This window comes from Rhamphochromis sp. 'chilingali' (assembly GCF_963969265.1).
Source record: "Rhamphochromis sp. 'chilingali' genome assembly, chromosome: 15".
In the NCBI taxonomy this organism is placed as follows: domain Eukaryota; kingdom Metazoa; phylum Chordata; class Actinopteri; order Cichliformes; family Cichlidae; genus Rhamphochromis; species Rhamphochromis sp. 'chilingali'.
Genome location: NC_137942.1, coordinates 358,314 through 378,368, shown reverse-complemented (window position 1 = coordinate 378,368; position 20,055 = coordinate 358,314). Strand labels below are relative to the sequence as shown.

The following is a 20,055-nucleotide window of genomic DNA, read 5'->3' as shown; positions in this document are numbered from 1 at the left end:
TCTTTAAGCCACAAACAGAGTCAGGAGTACCTGAGAGATGACCTCATCAGACAGATGAGTTCTGGAGCAAACTCAGCAGCAGCTCCATGCTGTCTGCACAAGTTCAGCTGTAAAAAAGAAACCCCACCCACAGACTTCATGTAAGCTCCACCCTGACCCTAATTCTGGGAAAACAACCTCACACAGTAGCTCAGGCACAGATGTTTCCTCTATTATCTCAACCATCATAGTGGGAATGTGAAGATCAGACCTCTACAGGATACTGGGAGAAACACACACACTCGTCGTCTGTATTCATATCTTGTGAGGACATGTTGTTGACATAATGCTTTCCCTGACCTTTACCCTGCACCTACACCAATAACCGATTGTAACTTTAACACTAAAACCACATTTTGAGTCTCAAAGGTGCCTTGGTCCCCACAAACACATGAATACACACTCACAGTGTGTGTGTGTGTGTGTGTGTGTGTGTGTGTGTGTGTGTGTGTGTGTGTGTGTGTGTGTGTGTTGGATACTGGCAGCGCTGATGGGAGGAAGCTGGAAAGTCACGAAAACAACATGTGTAGAGAATTCCAGCACATTAAAAAACCCTGCAGACTGAAGGAGTCTAACTCGAGGTGGTGGGAGGGGTCAGATATCTGGGTACATGTGCCGTGTATAGGACGCAGGCGAGGAGTGCAGCTCGGGCTCAGGTCTGTGTGCTAAAGAAAGCTTTACCCCGAGCTTACATTTCTGATCTGAGTGAGTTTTCACCACACGCGAGCTCGCAGGTTCAATCTGTCCTGAGGTAAACTCATCATCATGCTGAATAAGCCAGAACAATCCTCTAGTTTTCGATTGTGTTCAGGAAACGTGTCAGAGTTTCTTTGAGTCTGGTTGTTTGTTCAGAAGCGTCTTTAGTGTTATTTTTAGAGTTTCACTTTGGCACGTTTGAGGTTTTCAGGTTACACTCTTCAGATTAGATCAGTGAATGTCATTTTTTCTATTTTCTCTCCATTGGAGACGTTTCTCTGTCGGCTCTGATTTCCTCAGGAAGCCACGCCTGACCATTAGAGCAGCAGCAGCAGCAGCTCAGAGACTTCAGCAAAGACCTGCAGCAGCAACCAGTAAGTGAAGCTTCTCCTTCAACGCTTCAGCATTGATCAGAGTCCAAACTGGTTTTGATTTGACTGGAAACATTGAGGTTAAAGTGTATGACAGTGCATGAAAGTGTATGGTGGTGTAGTCCTGGCTGCTATCGGGGGTTCGGTGAAGCAGATCCGTGGATGTGTGTTTGGCTGTAGCAATAACACGGTCATTTCTGACACTTGGGTTTTAAACCTCTTTTTAGGATAAACAAACTGTGATGCAGAGCGATACAAACTCCTGTATTCAGGTTAGAAAAGCACTAATGAAATGTCAAAAACAAACAGCTCTGTGAGGACTCTGATTGGTCAGTGAGGGGTTAACAGCTCTGTGAGGACTGATTGTTTCCAGCTGTGATCAGGCTCTGGGCGGCGGCTCCTCCCACCAGCACACTGTTACACAATGCCTCAGTCATGTCATCATGTTGAACTCCTTCAGATTTCCAGTGAAATGGCTTTAAAGTCATAAGTGAAGAAATCAGACTCACAATTTACCCAGAATGCACTTTGTGAAGTCTCCTGTAGTGAATGGTCAAACATCAGATTACCAGTGCTGGTTTCTGCTTGTCAAACAGCTGCATACAGATGTTGTCTTCTGACTGAGACTCATCAGAGCTTCAGTATTAAAGTGGTTGTGCTGGTGGAAAGTCAGGTGACTATGATGGCGTCGGGGGCACCATTGACTCGGACCAAGAACACGCCTCCTATGACCCACAGTGGCTCTGACCGTCCGCCAGCTCGTGTCAGAGCGGTTTCAAACCTGCTGCCAGGCTGAGAGACGGCGGTCAGTCAGTGAAAACATCACAGTGAAAGAGGAAGTGGAACAGGAAGTGACAGGGAGGGGTGGTCGTGTCATACAGGAGCAAAACAGACAGAAGAGGATTTGTGTGAGGCACTCGAAGGCAGCAGGTAAGAGGACAGAGAGAGAGAGAGAGAGTGTGTGTGTGTGTGTGTGTGTGTGTGTGTGTGTGTGTGTGTGTGTGTGTGTGTGTGTGTGTGTGTGTGTGTGTGTGTGGAGTGCACTGCGTGGACGTGGAGAACACGGTCACCGTCGGTGTTTCTGTGTTCGTTCTGACTGATGAAGGAGATGAAATAACGTCTCTATGAGTGCGTGTTATTGAACATGCATTATAATGAGTTTGCAGAGCTGTTGTTGTGTTTGCCCTCTCAGTCTCTTCAAAACTGATTTTTAATGTCGCTGTTTTCACCCGGGTCAATAAACATCAAAGTTACGGGAAAGTCGTCTGTTGCTGAAAATGACCTGATATCACTGAGACGTGTTTGACGTGTGTGTGTAACGTTCAGGCTGCAAAGTTGTTTGCATCGGGTTAAATTCCTGCGTCAGTGTGTGTGGAGCTGCCCGTCGCTCCTGCAGGAACGTGGACGCCATCCTTACTTTGGTGCTTTTAAAGTCCCGAGTCTCTGTTGTTATCCCGGGACTCCTGCTCTGCAGACGCACCTGTACACACAATGGACAGCCCTCAGCCCAGGCTGTGGTCACCGAAGTAACCATGTAATGGATTTACTGTCAGGTCACATGTGAGTCATTGGTGTCCTGCGCTCTTCTTGGCTTGAGGGCTCTGATGCTGATTTCATTGTGACGCCTCAGGCTCATGGCACCTCTGTGACTCCCAGATATCAGCTTTTCTTGTAGTCACACGATCACTTGTCTTCATGGTTAGCTAGACACAGGCTCACGTTACCTGCCCGTCCTCCCCTCAGTAAGGCAGGAAAAAGAGGAGGCGGCGATGAGGCTGAGAGGACCTGCGGGTGTAATAAACATTTAAATATTTCCATCATGTGAGCAGCAGCTGAGAGCTCAGGAAGTGTGTGTGTGGTAGCGAACAGGAAATAACAAAGTGAGAAACATAATAACAGCTCAGGCGTGACCCGATCACGTGATGCTGACTGAGCCAATCTGAAGCTGAGGACAGGGCTGGACTGCATCTCTGGAACCGTCCCCTGCATGATGATGCTAGCTCACCAACAACCCAGAGTCCAGGATCCAGGACAGGGAGTAAACTGAAAGGACTTCCTCTGACTCTGTTTTCTGCTCCCCTGCACAGGTTCATCATGGGTCTCCCAACTCACCGTCAGTGCAGCATCGAGATCCAGAACAAGACCACGACGTTCACCCTGTGCAACCCACGGTGAGTCCTGCAACTCCACGTCCACAGAGAGCTGTCCCCGCGTCAGCTGCATGACAGTTATTGAAAAATCACTTGGATGTTTCTGTGAGGTTAAATCCAGATATATGTAATTATTGTTGTTTTCATTCATGAACGTTCACAAAAGCAGAAAAAGTAAAAGCACAGTTGTTGATTGATTAAATTACAGTTAATCAATCACACGTGAGTGTGCTGCAAGGATTTTAAAGCATTGTGAAGTTTGACGAGATCCCTCGACCCCACGAACGAGCCTTTCAGACTCATGCTGGGACATGAGGGGTCAAGGAAGGACAGTAGGAAGGAAAACTTCCTGTTAAAAGGGAGTTTTTCCTTCCCACTGTCACCAAAGTGCTGCTCATAGGGGGTCATATGATTGTTGGGTTTTTCTCTGCATCTACTGTACAATATAAAGCACCTTGAGGCGACTGTTGTTGTGATTTGCGCTGTATAAATCAAACTGTGTAAATTGGGAGTGAGACCAGAGTCAAACAGGATGTGACACGAGTCAGATCAGATCTCTGACAGGAAGCTGCCATCTTTCTGTTGAGCTACGTTCCTTCCTGCTTCACCAAACCTCAGACTTCCTTTAGACCAAACCAACCCAACCAAGGTGCCATTATTTCTATTTCGTATCACTTTATAACTTCTTCATCTCAAAGAAAAATATCTCCTACACCATATATAAGGATGCATTGTCTATGAAAGACACAAATATGGTTCTTTTCATGTACTGGCACAGCTACATTTGTCTGAAAGCTTACTTTATGGCTCTTGTATAGTTATCTGTGGTACTATATAAGATGAGCGCTAAATTCACCCACGACATGGTTAAGTTGGTGCACTGCCCAAATGTCTGGCTCCTGAGAATGAACCACCATCCTTTTAACTTAACGAGTGAACTGTCTGCTTGTTTCTCCTTAAAACAAACGTCGGTTTGACTCGACACCACCAACACAACCAGCTTCAGCAGCAAAATAACTGAATGAACGTTACTCCATCCAGATGTTTGACTGTAAAAGTGGCACACAGTGGCATGGTCCTCCTGTCCTGTTTGCTGGTTCTGTTTGTGGATGTATTATCCATAAAATCGTGATCTGTCTGCAGGGTTAAAGTCAGTCTTCTAAAGTAAAGGCCTTAAAAGTAAGTGGAACCTGAGCCGCATTAAGTACTGACATTGCTAATGTCACGTCACTTTGCCGACATTTGACCAAAAGTAACTTTTTCCACGTTCTTCAAAATTTGCATTGCTACTTAAATAAGTGAGAATAAATATGTCACAATAGATACATGAGAACAAAGCCCAGCACTTGCTTGTCTTCCCCCAATTTGTTTTTAAATTAGCTGTGTCCCAAAACGTCGGCTGCATCCTCCGGAGGCCGCATTTGAAGGCCAATTACGTCACAGCCAGGCGACGAAGGCTGTCCCAGTTCGTCGACTCCTTCAAATGCGGCCGACAAATGCGTCCTTCATTTCCCCGAATTTGAAGGATGGGTCGGGTGTGTCCTTCGTGCCCAGAATTCATAGTGCGGGGCCAGCCAAATTTCAGCTGCCAACAATGGCGGCCGCTACTAAGTTTTAAAATTACTCTTATTAATCTTTCTGGGTCACAAAATAAACTTTTAACATATTTTAAGGCGAGAAAGCAGCTGTGTAAATTACAAATATCTGCTCGGTTTATCAAGACATCACATATTTGCAAAAGTGTGCCGACGTTTTCGGAGACGTCTGTTACCCACCCGCTCGATAGCAAGCCGGGGGGTTCAATGGTCACTCCAGCCGGCGAGAGCAGTGGACTCCCGGCTTCATCGTTTTCAGACCCCCGCTTTCTCGCTACTCAAGTTAAACATGATATAAGTCACTCGGATAACTTAAAAATGTAATTGTTTGCCTTTTTTCTGTGTTTTATTTGTTCCGCAGTAAATCGGTTTGGCTGAGATCAAAGTTATTAGATTATTAGATTAAATAAAACTTTATTAATCCATTGGGTGGGTTCCTCCGGGGTTTCCACACAGCTGAATAAACGTTAAACAGAAAACTGATTAAACAGAAGTGTGAGACGGTCGAGAGTTTCCTCCAGTGTCCTGATATATTTTAGATAGCAAGGAGCAGACGGCCGAGTTTATTAAACTCCACCGAGACAGCGGTGACGCTGATCTGAAGGCTCGACCATCACATTTCACAGCCTCGCACTTCCGGCCTTCTCGGTCTTTGAAGGACCCGGTCCACGTAGACCGCGAAGGCCGGGTCCTCCAAAGGATGCAGCCGACGTTTTGGGACACAGCTAGCATTCACCAACACACTTCCGCATCTGGTCCGTTAAGTTATTGTGTTCCCAGAAACGCTTCTGTTTTCTGAATTGATTTTTTTTCCTTTTGTTTTGGCTTTTAGCTTTTCCTGCACCACCCCTTCTCCCCACCGCTCCACCACCCATTTCCCATTTTGGGTCAGATACGTTAAATAATGTCTGAGAATGGCTAATTAAAATATAGAAAACAGTTCCATACTCTTTCCCAAACCAGCAGAGGGATGCAATCTGTCCAGCATGCCCTAGTCTGTGGAGGAGACTCTTTGAGGCTCCGTTCGATCACTACCTCCAGGTCATGATCATCAGCGAGGACAGGAACGCAGAACAAGCCACAAATCACAGGCTTCTTGCTCAGCTCTGTCCTCACCACAACGGACGGATCACTGCAGCCTGTACAGCCTGCCTTACTTCCTAACTTCCTTCCTAACTTCCTTCTGTCTTAAACCCATCTCCAATCTAAAGTGGATGACCGCCTGGTCCTCCACACTGCAAACCAGCTGATGAAGCTGGATGCTGTTGTTCATGCGACAGATCTCCACTCAAGCTCGTTAACAGTAAACTCCTGATAAAGTTTCTTTAATTAATCCGTCACCATGTTTGATGTTGTGTACAGGATTCAGACCTCGGCCTGAAAAGTCCTCCTGCTCTGTTTGAGCCTTTTAGATTTGAGTCTTTGCAGCGTTTGGCCCTTAGAATCAATCCTCCCCTCAGGTGTGTACACAACATGAAGACATTGTTGCCTCGGTTCAACTCCACCATCGGACCAGAGTCTTTCTGTACCCGGGTCTGTGTGGGTTCTCTCCAGGTACTCTGGCTCCCTCCCACAGTCCAGACACCTGCAGTCAGTGGGGTTAGGTGAACTGGTAACTCTAAATCATCCACAGGTGTGAATGTGAGTGTGTTAGAGCTGTGGCAGACTGGCGACCTGTCCAGGTGTGCCCCACCTCTTGCCCTATGATAGCTCAGATAGGCTCCCGCCCCTCCGCAACCCTGATAAGGTTAAGTTGGCCACTGATGGATGGTCTCTGAGCGTGACGGTGCTTGTGGGTGCAGGTCTCTGCCGGTTGTTCAGGTGTATTGCAGGTGTGAGGTGTGTGTAACGGCAGTGATGTCTTCCTGTTTCTCCAGCATGCACATTGTGAGCGGCTCCTGCAGCTCACCCCTGCCTCCCACGCTCAGCCCCTACGAGAACGGCAACGCCCTCTTCATCAAGAAGCCTCACACGGCGTGTGGCTCTGTGACCGTCTTCACCTACGACCTCCAGCACGTGTCCACCCTGCAGTTCAACGGCAGGGTCGCAGTGATGTTCTCGGTGCCGTACGACTTCAACTTCTACTCCAACTGGTACGCGGTGGGAGTCTTCGACATGGACAAAGCCTGCGACCAGCACCTTTACGACGAGATGTACAACAAGTCGGAGCAAAAGTTTGTCAGGGGCAAAGCCAAGGGGCCGAGTCTGACCTACAGGGGGGCCTACATCACTGTCAGGGCCACCATGTCCGACACCTACCAGCCCATCCTCAAGGTCGCCATCTGCAATAACTGAGGCCCACAGCCGCACCTGCAGTGTGCACCATTAATCCCACTTAACCCAGTAACACTGGGTTCACACTGCAGGAGACCTGCAGCTGATTGATCAATCAATTAATCAGTCATCAGTCAGTTCGATTCTCTCCTCATTTTATATCCACAAACACAGATTAAATCTCAACATTTATTTGAAATTTGGATTTCTTTCCCTGCCCCTCCTTCCTGATGACATCCAAAAAATGGTGAGCTGTGATTGGTCAGCAGTGTGTCTGTGATGTTGTCTGAACCCGATGTTAAACTTTTTTTCCTTCTCTTTATGTTTGACACAAACTTAACTTTTACTTTTGATGATGTCACTCAGAAATCGTCATGGCGACTGCATTACTGTGGTCCAGTGAGATGAAACCACAGAGCTGTGCAGCTGTGAACATGTGGATGAGATAATAAAGGCTGAGTGAGTCCTAAATGTCTGAGCTGTTTTCTTACGATAACCAATCACAAAGCAGTCTAAGGAGCTTGGGAAGAAAAGCGTCGGGACTTCTTTAAGTTTCTTGAAGACGTTTGGTCCGAGAAGCTTCTTCAGTTTTCAGAGCAACTAGTGCAGAGTCCAAGGTTTTAAGCCCTGTGAGAGTTTTTCTAAAGGGGTCGCTGACCCACTGTTGATCCTCCGCCTAATCACATGAGCCAAGGTGTGAAAACAGGTGTCACTATCAGCCAATGTTGTGAAACCTAGTCCCATCCTGTCATGTGACTTACTGAGGTAAGTCACATGACAGGGTGTGAGTGGGCGTTAAGGCGTCTGGGAAGGATCCCATCCTCTCTGTGAGAGGATACAGAGCTGCTCTGCTAACAGCACTGCCATACACCTCGTGGAGGGCTATGGAGCGTGATCCCTGAAGATGGAGCACGTCCTCTGTTGAGGGACCAGATCTGCCCCACCCTGGCCCTGGATCAGGGAGGGGCAGAGGATTATCTGGATTATAGATGAATATTATTTGCTATTGATATCTATTGACAGTGTATTGATTTGTCCAGGAGCTGAGAGTTAATTAAGTTAATTTGTAAATTTTTGTAGTAAATTGTAAATATTGTAGAACTTTTCTTCTGTCATTTAATGGTCGGGCATTGTACAGCTACAAGCATTTCACCCCCATGTCATACTGTGTATGGTTGTGTGTGTGTGACAAATAAAATTTGAATTTGAATTTGAATTTGAATTTGAGCTGCCCTCTGATCCCATATTTATCATCATCAGCATCATGTGATTTTCTGAAGGTCAGTAAACGCCACACAGCAGATCCTCCAGTTTTCACTGCATTTAATTTAAAAAAGATCTTTGTTTACATAAATATATAAATACATAAATACTCTGAATAAATAAATAAATAAATAGAGAGGGGAACATCAGAGACAGTCTTCAGATATTGTGTCAGTGTTGCGTTGCTGTTGCGTTGCTGCAGAGCGCCTCCTGCTGGCAGCAGCAGGAACTCTGATGGAGGCCACGAGCAGCTCCAGCTGTTCCAGGCGCAGTTTGGTTTCCTTCCTGAGCAGCTGCCATGACGCAGTACTGCAGCCCTGTACACACAGTACTACACTTATTACCACTGTCACTACACACAATAATACAACGAGTACTACAGTACTTGTACTTACAGAGCAAGACAGAGTACTGTTGGCCAGAGTCCTGTAGTAGCTCCTCAGTCTGCTGTTGGCTGGACTGTTGGTCGAAACCTGGAGACAAAGAACAGTTCAGACTGAGGCTCGGAAAGGAGGTGAAGTGTTGGTGTGGGAGGAGGTGAAAGGAGGTGAAGCACTGATGAAGAGGAGGCTCTGGGAGGAGGTGAAGGAGAGTGGGTGTGGGTGCATGTTTGCTCCTGTGAGTAGGCTGAAAGCAGTGAAGTGGGCGTGTCCACTCACACACGCGCTCAGTTTCATGATCTGTCTGTGGATGACCGTCAGGAAGCCCTCCGTCTTGTCGGCGCCCCAGGGAGCGGCTGACAGGTTGTCATGGCGATACAGACAGAAAATAAGCTGCAGACTGTCTCTGATGAAAACCAGCTTTGAGTCCACCTGAAGAGAGAGAGAGAGAGGTGAGCTGCAGGCGTCTGATTGACAAACAGATGTGATGTCATCGATGTAGTCATGTGACCTACCTCAGAGTTTTTTATTTGCTTGTAGAGATGTTTTGGGAATCGAACCGGATGAACTGAAGAGTGCTGTTCAGTCAGCTGATCGCCCTGAAACAGAGAGACAGCGCTTCATTTCACCACATCGCTCTGAGCTGTTGCCAATCGTGACGTGTTGTTGACGTCCCCACATTCAGTCTACACACTAAACATGTGACCTGTGATGTTTACAAATGTCCTACAGGCTCTGAATGCATCGTTTTAGCTGTCAGTAAACTTTGTGTTGAATATTCATCACATCTGCAGACGAAGGTCTTATTTCAGTCAGGTTTCAGAGCCCATCACAGGATAGAAACACAACATCTCTAAAGTTAGAAATATCCTGTCTCAGAGTGACGCAGAAAAACTAGTTCATGCATTTATTACTTCCAGGCTGGACGACTGTAATTCATTATTATCAGGAAGTCCTAAAAACTCCCTCACTCACCCCAACCAATCACAGCAGATGGCCCCGCCCCTCCCTGAGCCTGGTTCTGCCGGAGGTTTCTTCCTGTTAAAAGGGAGTTTTTCCTTCCCACTGTCGCCAAAGTGCTGCTCATAGGGGGTCGTATGCTTGTTGGGTTTTTCTCTGTATGTATTATTGTAGGGTCGACCTTACAATGTAATGCACCTTGAAGTGCCTCTTGTTGTGATTTGTAGCTGTATTAATAAAATTGAATTGTATGTAAACGTGTCACATCATGAAGAATCACTGAGAGTCTCTAACTTAAGTTCAAAAACCCTGAAAATCCTCTTATACAGAATCTCTTTATGTATTCACACAATATGTTTATGCAGTCCTGGAATATCATTAAAGTCCTGGAAACATGTTTGAAAAAACCAAGCAGTGTTTTTAATGTCCTGGAATGTTTTAAAGACCAATTTAAGGACCTGTACTCACCATGCGAGTGAGGAAGCCCCGGGCTTCTTCCATCGGTGCTTTGTAGTGTGTGAGCCAATCACAGCAGAGGGCAGAGGTCAGGGTGCCACAGAGAATGAAGAGCAGACCGGTCCAGGTGACCATGATGAAGATGATGAAGATGCTGTGCGGTGCTGAGAGTGCGTGTCCATGCTGCCAGCAGAGATCAGGCTTTTATTTTACAAACAGGAAACAGAAAACATAACAAAAATTCCGTGTTTCAGTTTTCAGACAGAAGCTGTGAAAGTATGGGCTCATAATGTGGTCATAAATAGTTTGTACTTGTAAATCAGTTTTGTATGTGTAAAAAGAATTTGTGTGTGGACTTAGCCAAAAAATACGTGTGAAACTCTGCACTCAAGTTTCAAGTAACAAGTATAAATTTTGACCCTGTTTTTCTTCCTTTCATCGGGTTGGCCAATGTCATGTCAATCACAAATTTAACTATCCAATCAGAGAACAGATGGGTTTGGCTGTCGGAGGGGCGCTTTTTTGAACTGCAGGTCCTTGAAGGGTAATACAGTTTGAAGCTGGAGGACCTCTATATAAATATAAATAGAAGCTAGGTCCCCTAACTTTCAGTAGCTGTTGAAAGGATAAAGTTGTGCTATATCAGTGGTTAGAAACACCATTATTACTTTAGGATTAATTTAACACAAAGTCAGGGCTGACCTGGGACCATTGCTGTGAGTCACAGTGCGCAGCATAAAGGTCCTTTCACATCGGACGCAGGATGTGCTGCTAATGCTAACTGCTAACTAAAAGCCAAGGATCCAGAATTTGCTGCTGGCTGCTGAGCTCTGTGGGTTTTTGCAGCAGCTCTACCTGTACTAGATGCACCTGCTCCTTGTCGTTTCTATCTCTGACTTTATGTCCTCTACAAGAGTTTCTGGGTTTTTTTGCTGGTTCTTCAAATGTTCAATAAAAACATGTATGCTAATTCATAATGAAGAAATCTTTGTAACCATCCCCACTAGTAAAGACTGTCATTTCCACAATACTGCCCCGCCCCCCGCCCTAGGTCCGCAGCGCTGTTGAAAAGGCTTTGGAGGTCCCTGTATTAAGCATGTAAACCTGTGACACATAAATCACCAAACTCAGACGACCACAGACTGTTTTCCTTCGTGATGAAGGAAGACGCTGGGCTGGCATGTATAAGGGCATTTATTCTCTTCTAGGACCTGAAGCTCCATAAAGCACACCTCCAATAGCCAAACCCACCTGTTCTTTGATTGGATAGTTAAATTTGTGATTGACATGACATTGGCCAATGAGATGAAATGAAGAAAAACAGGGTCAATATTCGTACTTGTAACTTGAAACTTGAGTGCAGAGTTTCACACGTATTTTTTTGACTAAATCCCCACACAAATCTTTTTACACACACAAATTCGATTTACAAGTACAAAATATTTATGACCACAATTTGAGCCCATATGAAAGGGTGGGCTTTCAGAGTCTCGTCTCTTTAATCAGGATAAATGTTGTCACACACACTTCAACTGCTTTGATCTGAACCTGAGCCGGGTTTTAACACCTGTCTGCAGGTAAAAGTCCCCACTCTGTAATTTACAAATGTCCCGAGGGGACTGAATGCATCAATTATTTGTAACGTTTATTTATTCATTTATTTATTCGTTTCTAAATCAGAGGTTTTATATTCATGGATAAAAGTTTGTGTTTAATCTGCGTGTTTAGGCTCTTATATTCAAGGACCCTGGAAATCCTCTAGAGGACCCTCACCCTCACAGTCCTGGGATATTCTTAAGCACCCTGGAAAGTCTTGAAGTGTCCATCTTCGTGAGCTGTGATTGGTCAGATGTGTGTGTTCTGTCTTATTAACGTGATCAGTTCATTGATCTCAGGCTGATCGATCACTGATTGATCGATCAGCTGTGTATTGGTAGAGGAATGACAGCATTTGGGTGGAATTCGCTCGCTTTCATTTTCCACACTGACAGGAAGCAGCAGCATTTCACAATAAAAGCTGTTTGTGTGTGCGGTTCACTGTTTCCTATAAATAAACTCTTTAACTCTTTACTCTTTATTGTCATTGCACAGTCATACATAGTACAGTAGTACAATGAGATTGGAAAACTGTCCTACGTCGGCACTACATATAACACAACACGATACGACACATCACAACGCAACACAAACAACACAACACAGTATATTAACTTAGTAATAAAAAAAGAAGAAGAAGTGTATGTGTATTGCACACTGTTATTATTACACATTAATTATTATTGCACCTTGTTATAAACATAAATATTATTATTGTTATTGTATTAAACATTGTTACCTCCCCCCTAAAAAAGTCCAGGGAGGTATCCAGTCAGGTCAGCTATTTGCATTGATCAGGGCTGTTGCCCTGTTGTAACAGCTGTCCTTGAGTCTGTTTGTTCGGGACCTCAGCAGCCTGAACCTCCTGCCAGACGGCAGCAGCTTAAACACCCGGTGACTGGGTGTGTGCAGTCCCGGAGGATGCTGCGTGCCCCCTTGAGACAGCGAGTGCTGTACAGGTCCTTCAGGGAGGGAAGAGGATGTCCAATGATTTTTTGGGCCGTATTAATGACCCTCTGGAGTGCCTTTCTGTGTGCTGTGGTGCAGCTGGAGAACCACACACTGATGCAATATGTCAGCACACTTTCAATGGAGCAGCGGTAGAAGACAGTCAGCAGCTCCTTCTTCAGGTCCATTTTTCTGAGGATTCTCAGAAAGTGGAGACGCTGTTGGGCCTTCTTTAAAACCGCAGAGGTGTTAGATCTCCATTGGAGGTCTGTGTCTATGTGCACACCCAGAAACTTGAATCTGGAGACCCTTTCCACGCACTCGCCGTTGATGCAGACAGGCTGCGGCTCGGACTTCCAAATAAAGATTTGTAGATGTCTGTGTATTTTATAATCGATGTTTGAGTTTCTGCACTTACTGTTGTGAACCTTCTGCTTTCCTTTTTGAGTTTTTTCATGCAGTCTTTATTCAAACCTTACCTGAAAACCATCATGCTTTTATTTTGGTTTGCAGTTTTGTTTTCTGCTAACACCCAGCTGACGTCATCGTCGTTTTCGCTTTCGGGTGTGCAGGAAACTCTCAGTGACGTCACACCAGGTGAGCTCACTGATGAGGCAAGAAAGAAACTCGGAAATAAAACTTTATTAACACAGCAGAGTGGCGACAGACACGTGCGCTCATCCCGATACTCCTTACTTCCAGTCTCAGCAGACAAAAAAAGCTTCATTGAACAATCTCTCCACGATAATCACTATGACAACACAGCAGACGTAAATAGAAAAGCAGAGACAGGATTGTTAAATAACAGCCGTGAGACTCGTGACGAACAACATTAAAATGACGCCAAACTGATTTCCAGAACTTTCCCCAGATTCCTCAGAGGATTCAGGCCCGGCAGCGGGTGGACTTCAGTGATTGGTTTTGTAGGAGAACGCTCTGATTCGTCGAACATTGTCGCTCTGTCCCCTGATTGGTTGCCGTGGCAGGCTCCGCCTCTCAGCGGAAGCGCGCTCCTCTCGCGACCCCGCTGAGCGCGTTATCAGTCCAGGGGAGCGGCACACGTGCGGCCGGGATGGAGGCGGAGGTCGTGGACTTCCGGGTTCCCGTGGAGAGCAATAAGACGGTGCTGGTGTGGGACATCCCGCCGACCCACGGCGAGGCACACATCCACGTGAGTGCACACACGGTGACGTCAGTTTGTATTAAATGGTGACGGTCTGTCTTGAGCTGCTGGTGTAAAATGAGTGGATGTGACATAAGAGCTGCAGGTGAGTGAGGCAGGAGTCGTTAGTGGGAAGCGCGTGCTGAATTCAGGTCACATCACAGCATTTCAGTGATGTCACTGCCCACCGACCAATCAGATCTCCATTCCTGAACATCCCTCAGAGCGCTGTGTGCGAACAGTGTGTCACATCTCTGTTTTCCTGCTGAGCATCAGTAATCACAGTCAGGTGGATTATTATCGTTGTGTTGTAAGCATGTATATCTGGACATGCTGACCCCAGATCAGATTGATGTGTTCATATTTAACCTCAGATCCTGAAACAGAGTCAAACAGGTGGTGGTCAGAGTGACGGAGAGCGCAGAGCACATGCCTGCTCGACCAATCACGTCCATCCACTCTGCTCTGATTCCCACGTCTCCTTCATCAGGCTGTGGGACAGGAAGTTTCACGTTTCCATGGATACAGCCTTACTGTGCAGCTGTGAAGCCAGAAACCAGTTTCTGCTGCTTCAGAACATTTCCTGTCAGATTTCTAGTCACCGTCTGATAGCACCTCTGAGGTTTGTGGCACTCTCAGAATCAAGTTCTGTGGAAGTCACATGACCCACCAAAGGCCCCTTTATAGACTGCCCCGCCCCTTTGACGTGATCGTGCTGGTTAAACTGTGAGCTAACAGCGAGGTGATAACGTGAGCTCCATGTTGGGATTAGTGAATCAAGATAACAGCGATACCCTGGCTACTCGCTGAATACTTCTGATACTAAATCTATCAAAAGGAAACAGCGGCCTGTTTGTCATGATGATGATGATGATGAAGGCCAATGAAGACTGTCCACCTAAACACAGATGCAGGACAGGGGCGCTGCTAGGATCCTGAAGCCCTGGGGGCTTAGCCCAGCCCTGAAATATGTTTGGGTTTTACTTGATAACAGCAACTTTTTAACAGTCATGACTACAGTAACAGATGAGTGTGATGAAGCGTTCGTCTGTGAGACGGGATGCTGACGGTACGTAGGCGAGTTTAACAGCGTTCCCTGCTCCGCCTCAGAGCCTCTGCTTTTCACTGCTGCTGATCATCTTCTTCTTCACGCCCGGGTCTTCTTCACCAGCCTGCTGCACTCTTCACCTCCTCGGCTCTCTCCTGTCCTCTTATGAGAACAATGTAAACAGTCATCAGAGTCAGCACTGAACACCAGCTGAGGACCCGCCCTCTGCTGCTCTCCAACCAATTACATCTGTCTACACAGTCACATGTCTTCCTCCTTACTTGATCGCTGTTTTCTATTGCACTATTTTATTTTTAGAGCACTTTAATAATCACTCTGTTGATGTCACTGCACTTTATTTCGTACAAACTGTCCCATGCAGTGTCCTGAGATGTCCACTAGATGGCACCAGTCCTCTGTGAACATGGAGCGTCAGTTACCATCAGTACCAGCGCTGACACACCGTATTATCAAGGTTACTGCAGTAATACTGTGTACACATGCAGTATACTTCGTTTAAAAGGCTTCAGTGTTGCAGTAGCTGATACTGCATGGATATAAAACCTGAGAACTTTCACTGTGTCATCACAGCATCCCCCGTAACCACGGTTACACACCATCCTGCAGCCTGTGCTCAATCTGAGCAGCTGCCTGATATTGTGTGTGTGTGTGTGTGTGTGTGTGTGTGTGTCAGGCCCAGCTGCATGCTGTCTTCTCGTCCTTCGGTCCTGTGTACCTGTTGAAGGTGAGCCCTAACGCTCCGCTCCACCCTCCTGGTTTTTACGCCCTCATCAAGTTCTTCTCTGCGGCTCACGCCGCTGCAGCTCAGCGCATCACAGACGGACGCCCGCTGCTTGACGACTTGCCGCTGAAGGTGACGACATTTTCTTCATCTTTGATGACCTTTGTGTCTTTTCCTGGAGCTCACCTGGCCATATTTGTGGGTTTTAGGTGAAGTTGAGCTCCAAGCAGACGCCTCACTTCCTGTCTGGCAGCAGCAGAGTTCTGAGCCATGCACACTGTCTGGAACTGGCCAATCACGTCCTGGGATTCAACGGCTGGACCTCTGACATCATCACAGTAAGCACTGCATCGATGTATTCAGGTGAGCGAGTGAGAGTGCAGGTGACTCACTGTCTGTCTGCTTCAGCTGAAGAAGCTCACCAACGAAGAAGAAGGCGAGGAGGAGGAGGGGGGAGGGGCCGGGCAGAGGAGGCTGAAGTTCGGCTGCGTGCTGCAGCTCCGCTTCCCTCATCACGGACAGACGAGCAGAGGAGCTGCGGTGCTGGAGGACTGCTTCACCTGCACAGGTGAGGGCAGGGAGAGCCCGACACTTTGAACATTGCTGCCTGGTTATTCTGGTCTAAGGTGTGTGTGCGTGTGCGTGTGTGTGTGCGTGTGTGTGTATGTGCGCGTGTGTTTCAGGTCCAGATGTGTTCCTGCAGAGGTGCTGCAGGCTGCAGAGGTTGGTCAGAGAGAAGGCTCTGGTTCAGGCCTTCAGCTCCGTGCTGCTCATACTTCTAGGTACTGCAGTACTCTAAATACTTTAAATACTGCCGTACCTGCAGCACTGACTCTGCTCACCTGTGTGTGTGTGTGTGCGCGTGTGCGCAGGTAACGGGAAAGTGATGGTGGAGGTGAAACAGACCCCTGATCAGTTTTTAGCTGATGACACTGAAGGAGTCCTGCAGGTAATCTCACCTGTTGACTGTGTGTGTGGGAGGGTAGGTATGGGGGGTTAATGCCTTTAATTAAACCCTCACACGGGGGGTGTGTGTGTGTGTGTGTGTGTGTCAGGTGAACGAGTTTTCCTGGACAGAGGGTCCTGCTGATGAAGAGGAGGCTGACGATGCAGAGTGGGCTCTGACTGTGTCGTAGATCAGGACTGTGGGTGGGTGTGACGTGTTTCTGAGAGGAAAGCTTTCAGGTGTAGAAACAAAACAACGGCGCTCCCCGACGCGACGCTCCGGCTGTACGAGGACGGGAAAACTGATCCTGAGATCCAGAAGCTCATGGCACACACACAGCTGTGAAACAGCACCGATCAGCTGTGCGTGTTGCTCTCGTCCTCTCTGCAGCAGTGAATCATGATTTTCCACACAGCTGTTTAGCGTTCCCTCATTATTTATGTTTTGGTTTGAGGTTTTATTTTGAATCGCCAGGCTGGATTTTCTTGTTGTTGTTGTCGTTTCTTGTGTCAGTTTGATTCTTTTTAATAATTAGTATAAAAGATCTGTGAAATAAATAAAAGCACTGACTCAGTTTGTGGATGTCCATCAGAGAACTCTGACAATAACTCTTGTCATTGCATGGTCCTACATGACAGTCAACACAACACCACACAGTAACTTAACTAAACTTAATAACATAAAGAATAAGTGTATGTGTATTGCACACTGTTATTATTGCACCTTGTTATACATATGTCGTTATTGTTGTTAGACACAATAACATAAGTATCTACTCAAAAAGTGGGAATTTAATGTGTTAACTGATTTGACAAAAATAACACATTTAATCGCACTTTGCTTTCCAAGCAAAGACAAAAGGGGACCACTGCATGATTTCCTGATAAACCAGTTATACTGATGCACACATCAGAGCTATGTTGCTAGGACTGATCAGAAAACGTTATCCCGACAGAAGTGGTGTTGTGCAGAAAGTGAGTTTGCATACCACCGAAGCACTTCAACCTTACAGTATCATCTGAATGCAAAACATGTTGCAGCGAGCACAGAAAATGTGGCAGCTGTTAGCAGCCTCAGCACCAACAAAAGGTGCTGGCAGTAGTGATGGGAATTCCGTCTCTTTTCAGAGAGCCGGCTCTTTCGGCTCCCAACTGGCACTTCAGGTTCTTTTGTTGCTTTAATTAATTTATTATCAAGAACAATAAAAAATATGTACAAAAGGAATTACTAATGTAAAAAAAATCCTGGCTTTATCCATATATGTTTATTAGAGGTGCAACGATACACACAATTCACGGTTCGGTTCAATACTTTGGTGTCACGGTTCGATATTTTTTCGATACAATTTAATTTCTCATTTATTAAAATTATAAATATATATTTTAACTCAAAAGTACAGTTTTTAAATTTAATGTTGCTGAAACAACAAAATAATAATAATAATAAAAAAATCTATCTGATGGAGAAATCCCTCATCTTTGGAAAAGAAAGTTTATTACAGAGAAATGGCTCTTTCCAAAATAAAAGCTATACTATACGCTTCTTCTGGGCTATATTCTCAGCAGCATATTAAACATATCAGGTCCCCATAAGGAGAATCCTGTGCTAACGGCTGTCTAAATCAGCGGTCCCCAACCTTTTTTGCGCCACAGACAATGCCCGACAATATTTTCAAAGACCGGCCTTTTAGGTGTCACGGATAAATACAACAAAATAAAACTAGTACCGGTACCGAAAAAAATAAGATTTATTCATAACACACGTGAAAAGACCCAGGAAAACCGAGTTAACGATAAAAACGATAACAAAATAACGCTGAAAACCGATAAAAACCCTGAAAACCAAACATTTCACACCTGAGCCTCAACTCTCGCGGCCCGGTACCAAACGACTCACGGACCGGTACGAGTCCGAGGCCCGGGGGTTGGGGACCGCTGGTCTAAATGACTCGGGTAAAGTTTGTAGCATGCTGCTTGTTGTTTTTGTCTGCTTCCACTTGTCTTTGCACTAGGATGATGTCGGAGTAAATGTGCAGTCATATTCGTTGTGTTCTCACTAGTGCTGTCAGCGTTAATCTGAAATGACGTTAGCGCCACAACAGGGCAAATCTCCGTTAACGTGCTACCGCGGATCGCCCCGTGCGTGGGGCTGGACGGCGTCAACACGTTAACGAGCTAACTGCGCTAACGCACTAGTTCCCACCCATGTAATTGAGCATTGCGTGGCACATCCGACATACTGTTTTACTTTAGTCCATGACGCGCTTACCTTCAGGGTCATACGTCACATGAAAACCAAAATAATTCCAAACGCCAGATCTGAATGAGGGTGGGGGAGGTTCAATTTGCCATGTTGCAAGGCGCTTAACTTCTGTCTCGCTAGCTTGCCCTGCGCTCAGTGAATCTGCGTTCGACTACTCCGCCTAGGCTGCACTGTCGAGCGCAGATCCACTGAGCGCTCAACACAGACAGCATCGTCAGAAGGAAAGTTGATAAAATAAATTGTCTGTGAAGGTTCTCAGTCATCCAGGTCATCGTAGTCAAAGGAGCTTGCAAAGAAAAGCGTCTGGACTTCTTTAAGTTGCTTGAAGACGTTTCACCTCTCATCCGAGAAGCTTCTTCAGTTCTAAGGTCAAATGGTGGAGAGTCCCAGATATAACTAGGGATGGGTACCGGTGTCCGGTGCCATGATGGCACCGGTTCTGACATAAACGGTAGTAACCAGACCGAAAAGCAGCGCACATTTCGGTGCTTTATTTCGGTGCTTTTTTTTTCCTGAGCTGTGATACACTTCTAGCCAATCATTTTACGTTTCCGAGGATAGTAGGCGGGGCCAGGTACGTACGTTCTTTTATGCAGAGCTACAGATTAAAAATGCCCAAGGCGAAGCGGTCAAAAGTCTGGCTGTACTTCACAGCAAAAGATGCAAACTCAGCAGCCTGCAACAAGTGCTTTAAGCTGATACTGTCAAAGGAGGTAACTCCTCAAATCCGATGAAACACCTGGCGACGCATAGCGGGTTTTTTTCCCCAAAAACCAAGAAATGCACTGTATTTGATAGCTTGCTGCGAGACCTCACACCGAGCGCATCTACTGCGGTGTGGTGCCTGTTATCGGACCCGGAGTTAGCAACATACCCAAAAACACGAAGAGGAGAGTCCTGCCCCCTAGCCCTGCCAGTGTAGCAGAAATGATGACGGATGATGATGCAGCAGCAGCAGCCGTTCTTCTCTGCGTGAGTAATTTACGTTGAGTAGGCTAACCACGTTATTAAATTAATGCATGTAAGGTGAACTAGCAAACATCATCATAGCTACATGCGGCTGTCTTCTTGTTTGATGGCAGATGCTCCCTTCACCCTGGCCAAAAAGGCTAAAATGACCAAAGAAAAAGAGGGAAACAGCTGAACATGAGAGGTTTTTGGACAAAG

At 46.2% G+C, this 20,055-nt stretch overlaps 2 protein-coding genes and 1 pseudogene across 3 annotated transcripts; 2 read left to right on the top strand and 1 right to left on the bottom strand.

Annotated features, from left to right (window-relative positions):
- Nucleotides 1-561: 561 nt before the first annotated feature.
- On the top strand, nucleotides 562-8,286 carry LOC308411350 (annotated as a pseudogene). The gene is made up of 4 exons (XR_013974694.1): nucleotides 562-695; nucleotides 1,036-1,109; nucleotides 3,194-3,277; nucleotides 6,729-8,286. The product of XR_013974694.1 is annotated as an uncharacterized misc_RNA (transcript).
- Nucleotides 8,287-8,534: 248 nt separating this feature from the next.
- Nucleotides 8,535-10,319, bottom strand: LOC308411349 (interferon a3-like; the record flags this gene model as incomplete). Its single annotated transcript, XM_080905233.1, has 5 exons — nucleotides 8,535-8,705; nucleotides 8,784-8,861; nucleotides 9,048-9,200; nucleotides 9,284-9,367; nucleotides 10,197-10,319. The coding sequence occupies 5 exons, from the start codon at nucleotides 10,317-10,319 to the stop codon at nucleotides 8,535-8,537; spliced, it is 609 nt and encodes a 202-aa protein (XP_080761359.1).
- A 3,413-nt stretch (nucleotides 10,320-13,732) lies between these two features.
- rdm1 (RAD52 motif containing 1) lies at nucleotides 13,733-17,214 on the top strand. The gene is made up of 7 exons (XM_080905461.1): nucleotides 13,733-13,899; nucleotides 15,633-15,812; nucleotides 15,890-16,018; nucleotides 16,089-16,248; nucleotides 16,364-16,462; nucleotides 16,553-16,629; nucleotides 16,736-17,214. Exons 1-7 carry the CDS (start codon nucleotides 13,801-13,803, stop codon nucleotides 16,814-16,816), a joined length of 825 nt encoding a protein of 274 aa, XP_080761587.1. The 5' UTR covers nucleotides 13,733-13,800; the 3' UTR covers nucleotides 16,817-17,214.
- Nucleotides 17,215-20,055: the final 2,841 nt, after the last annotated feature.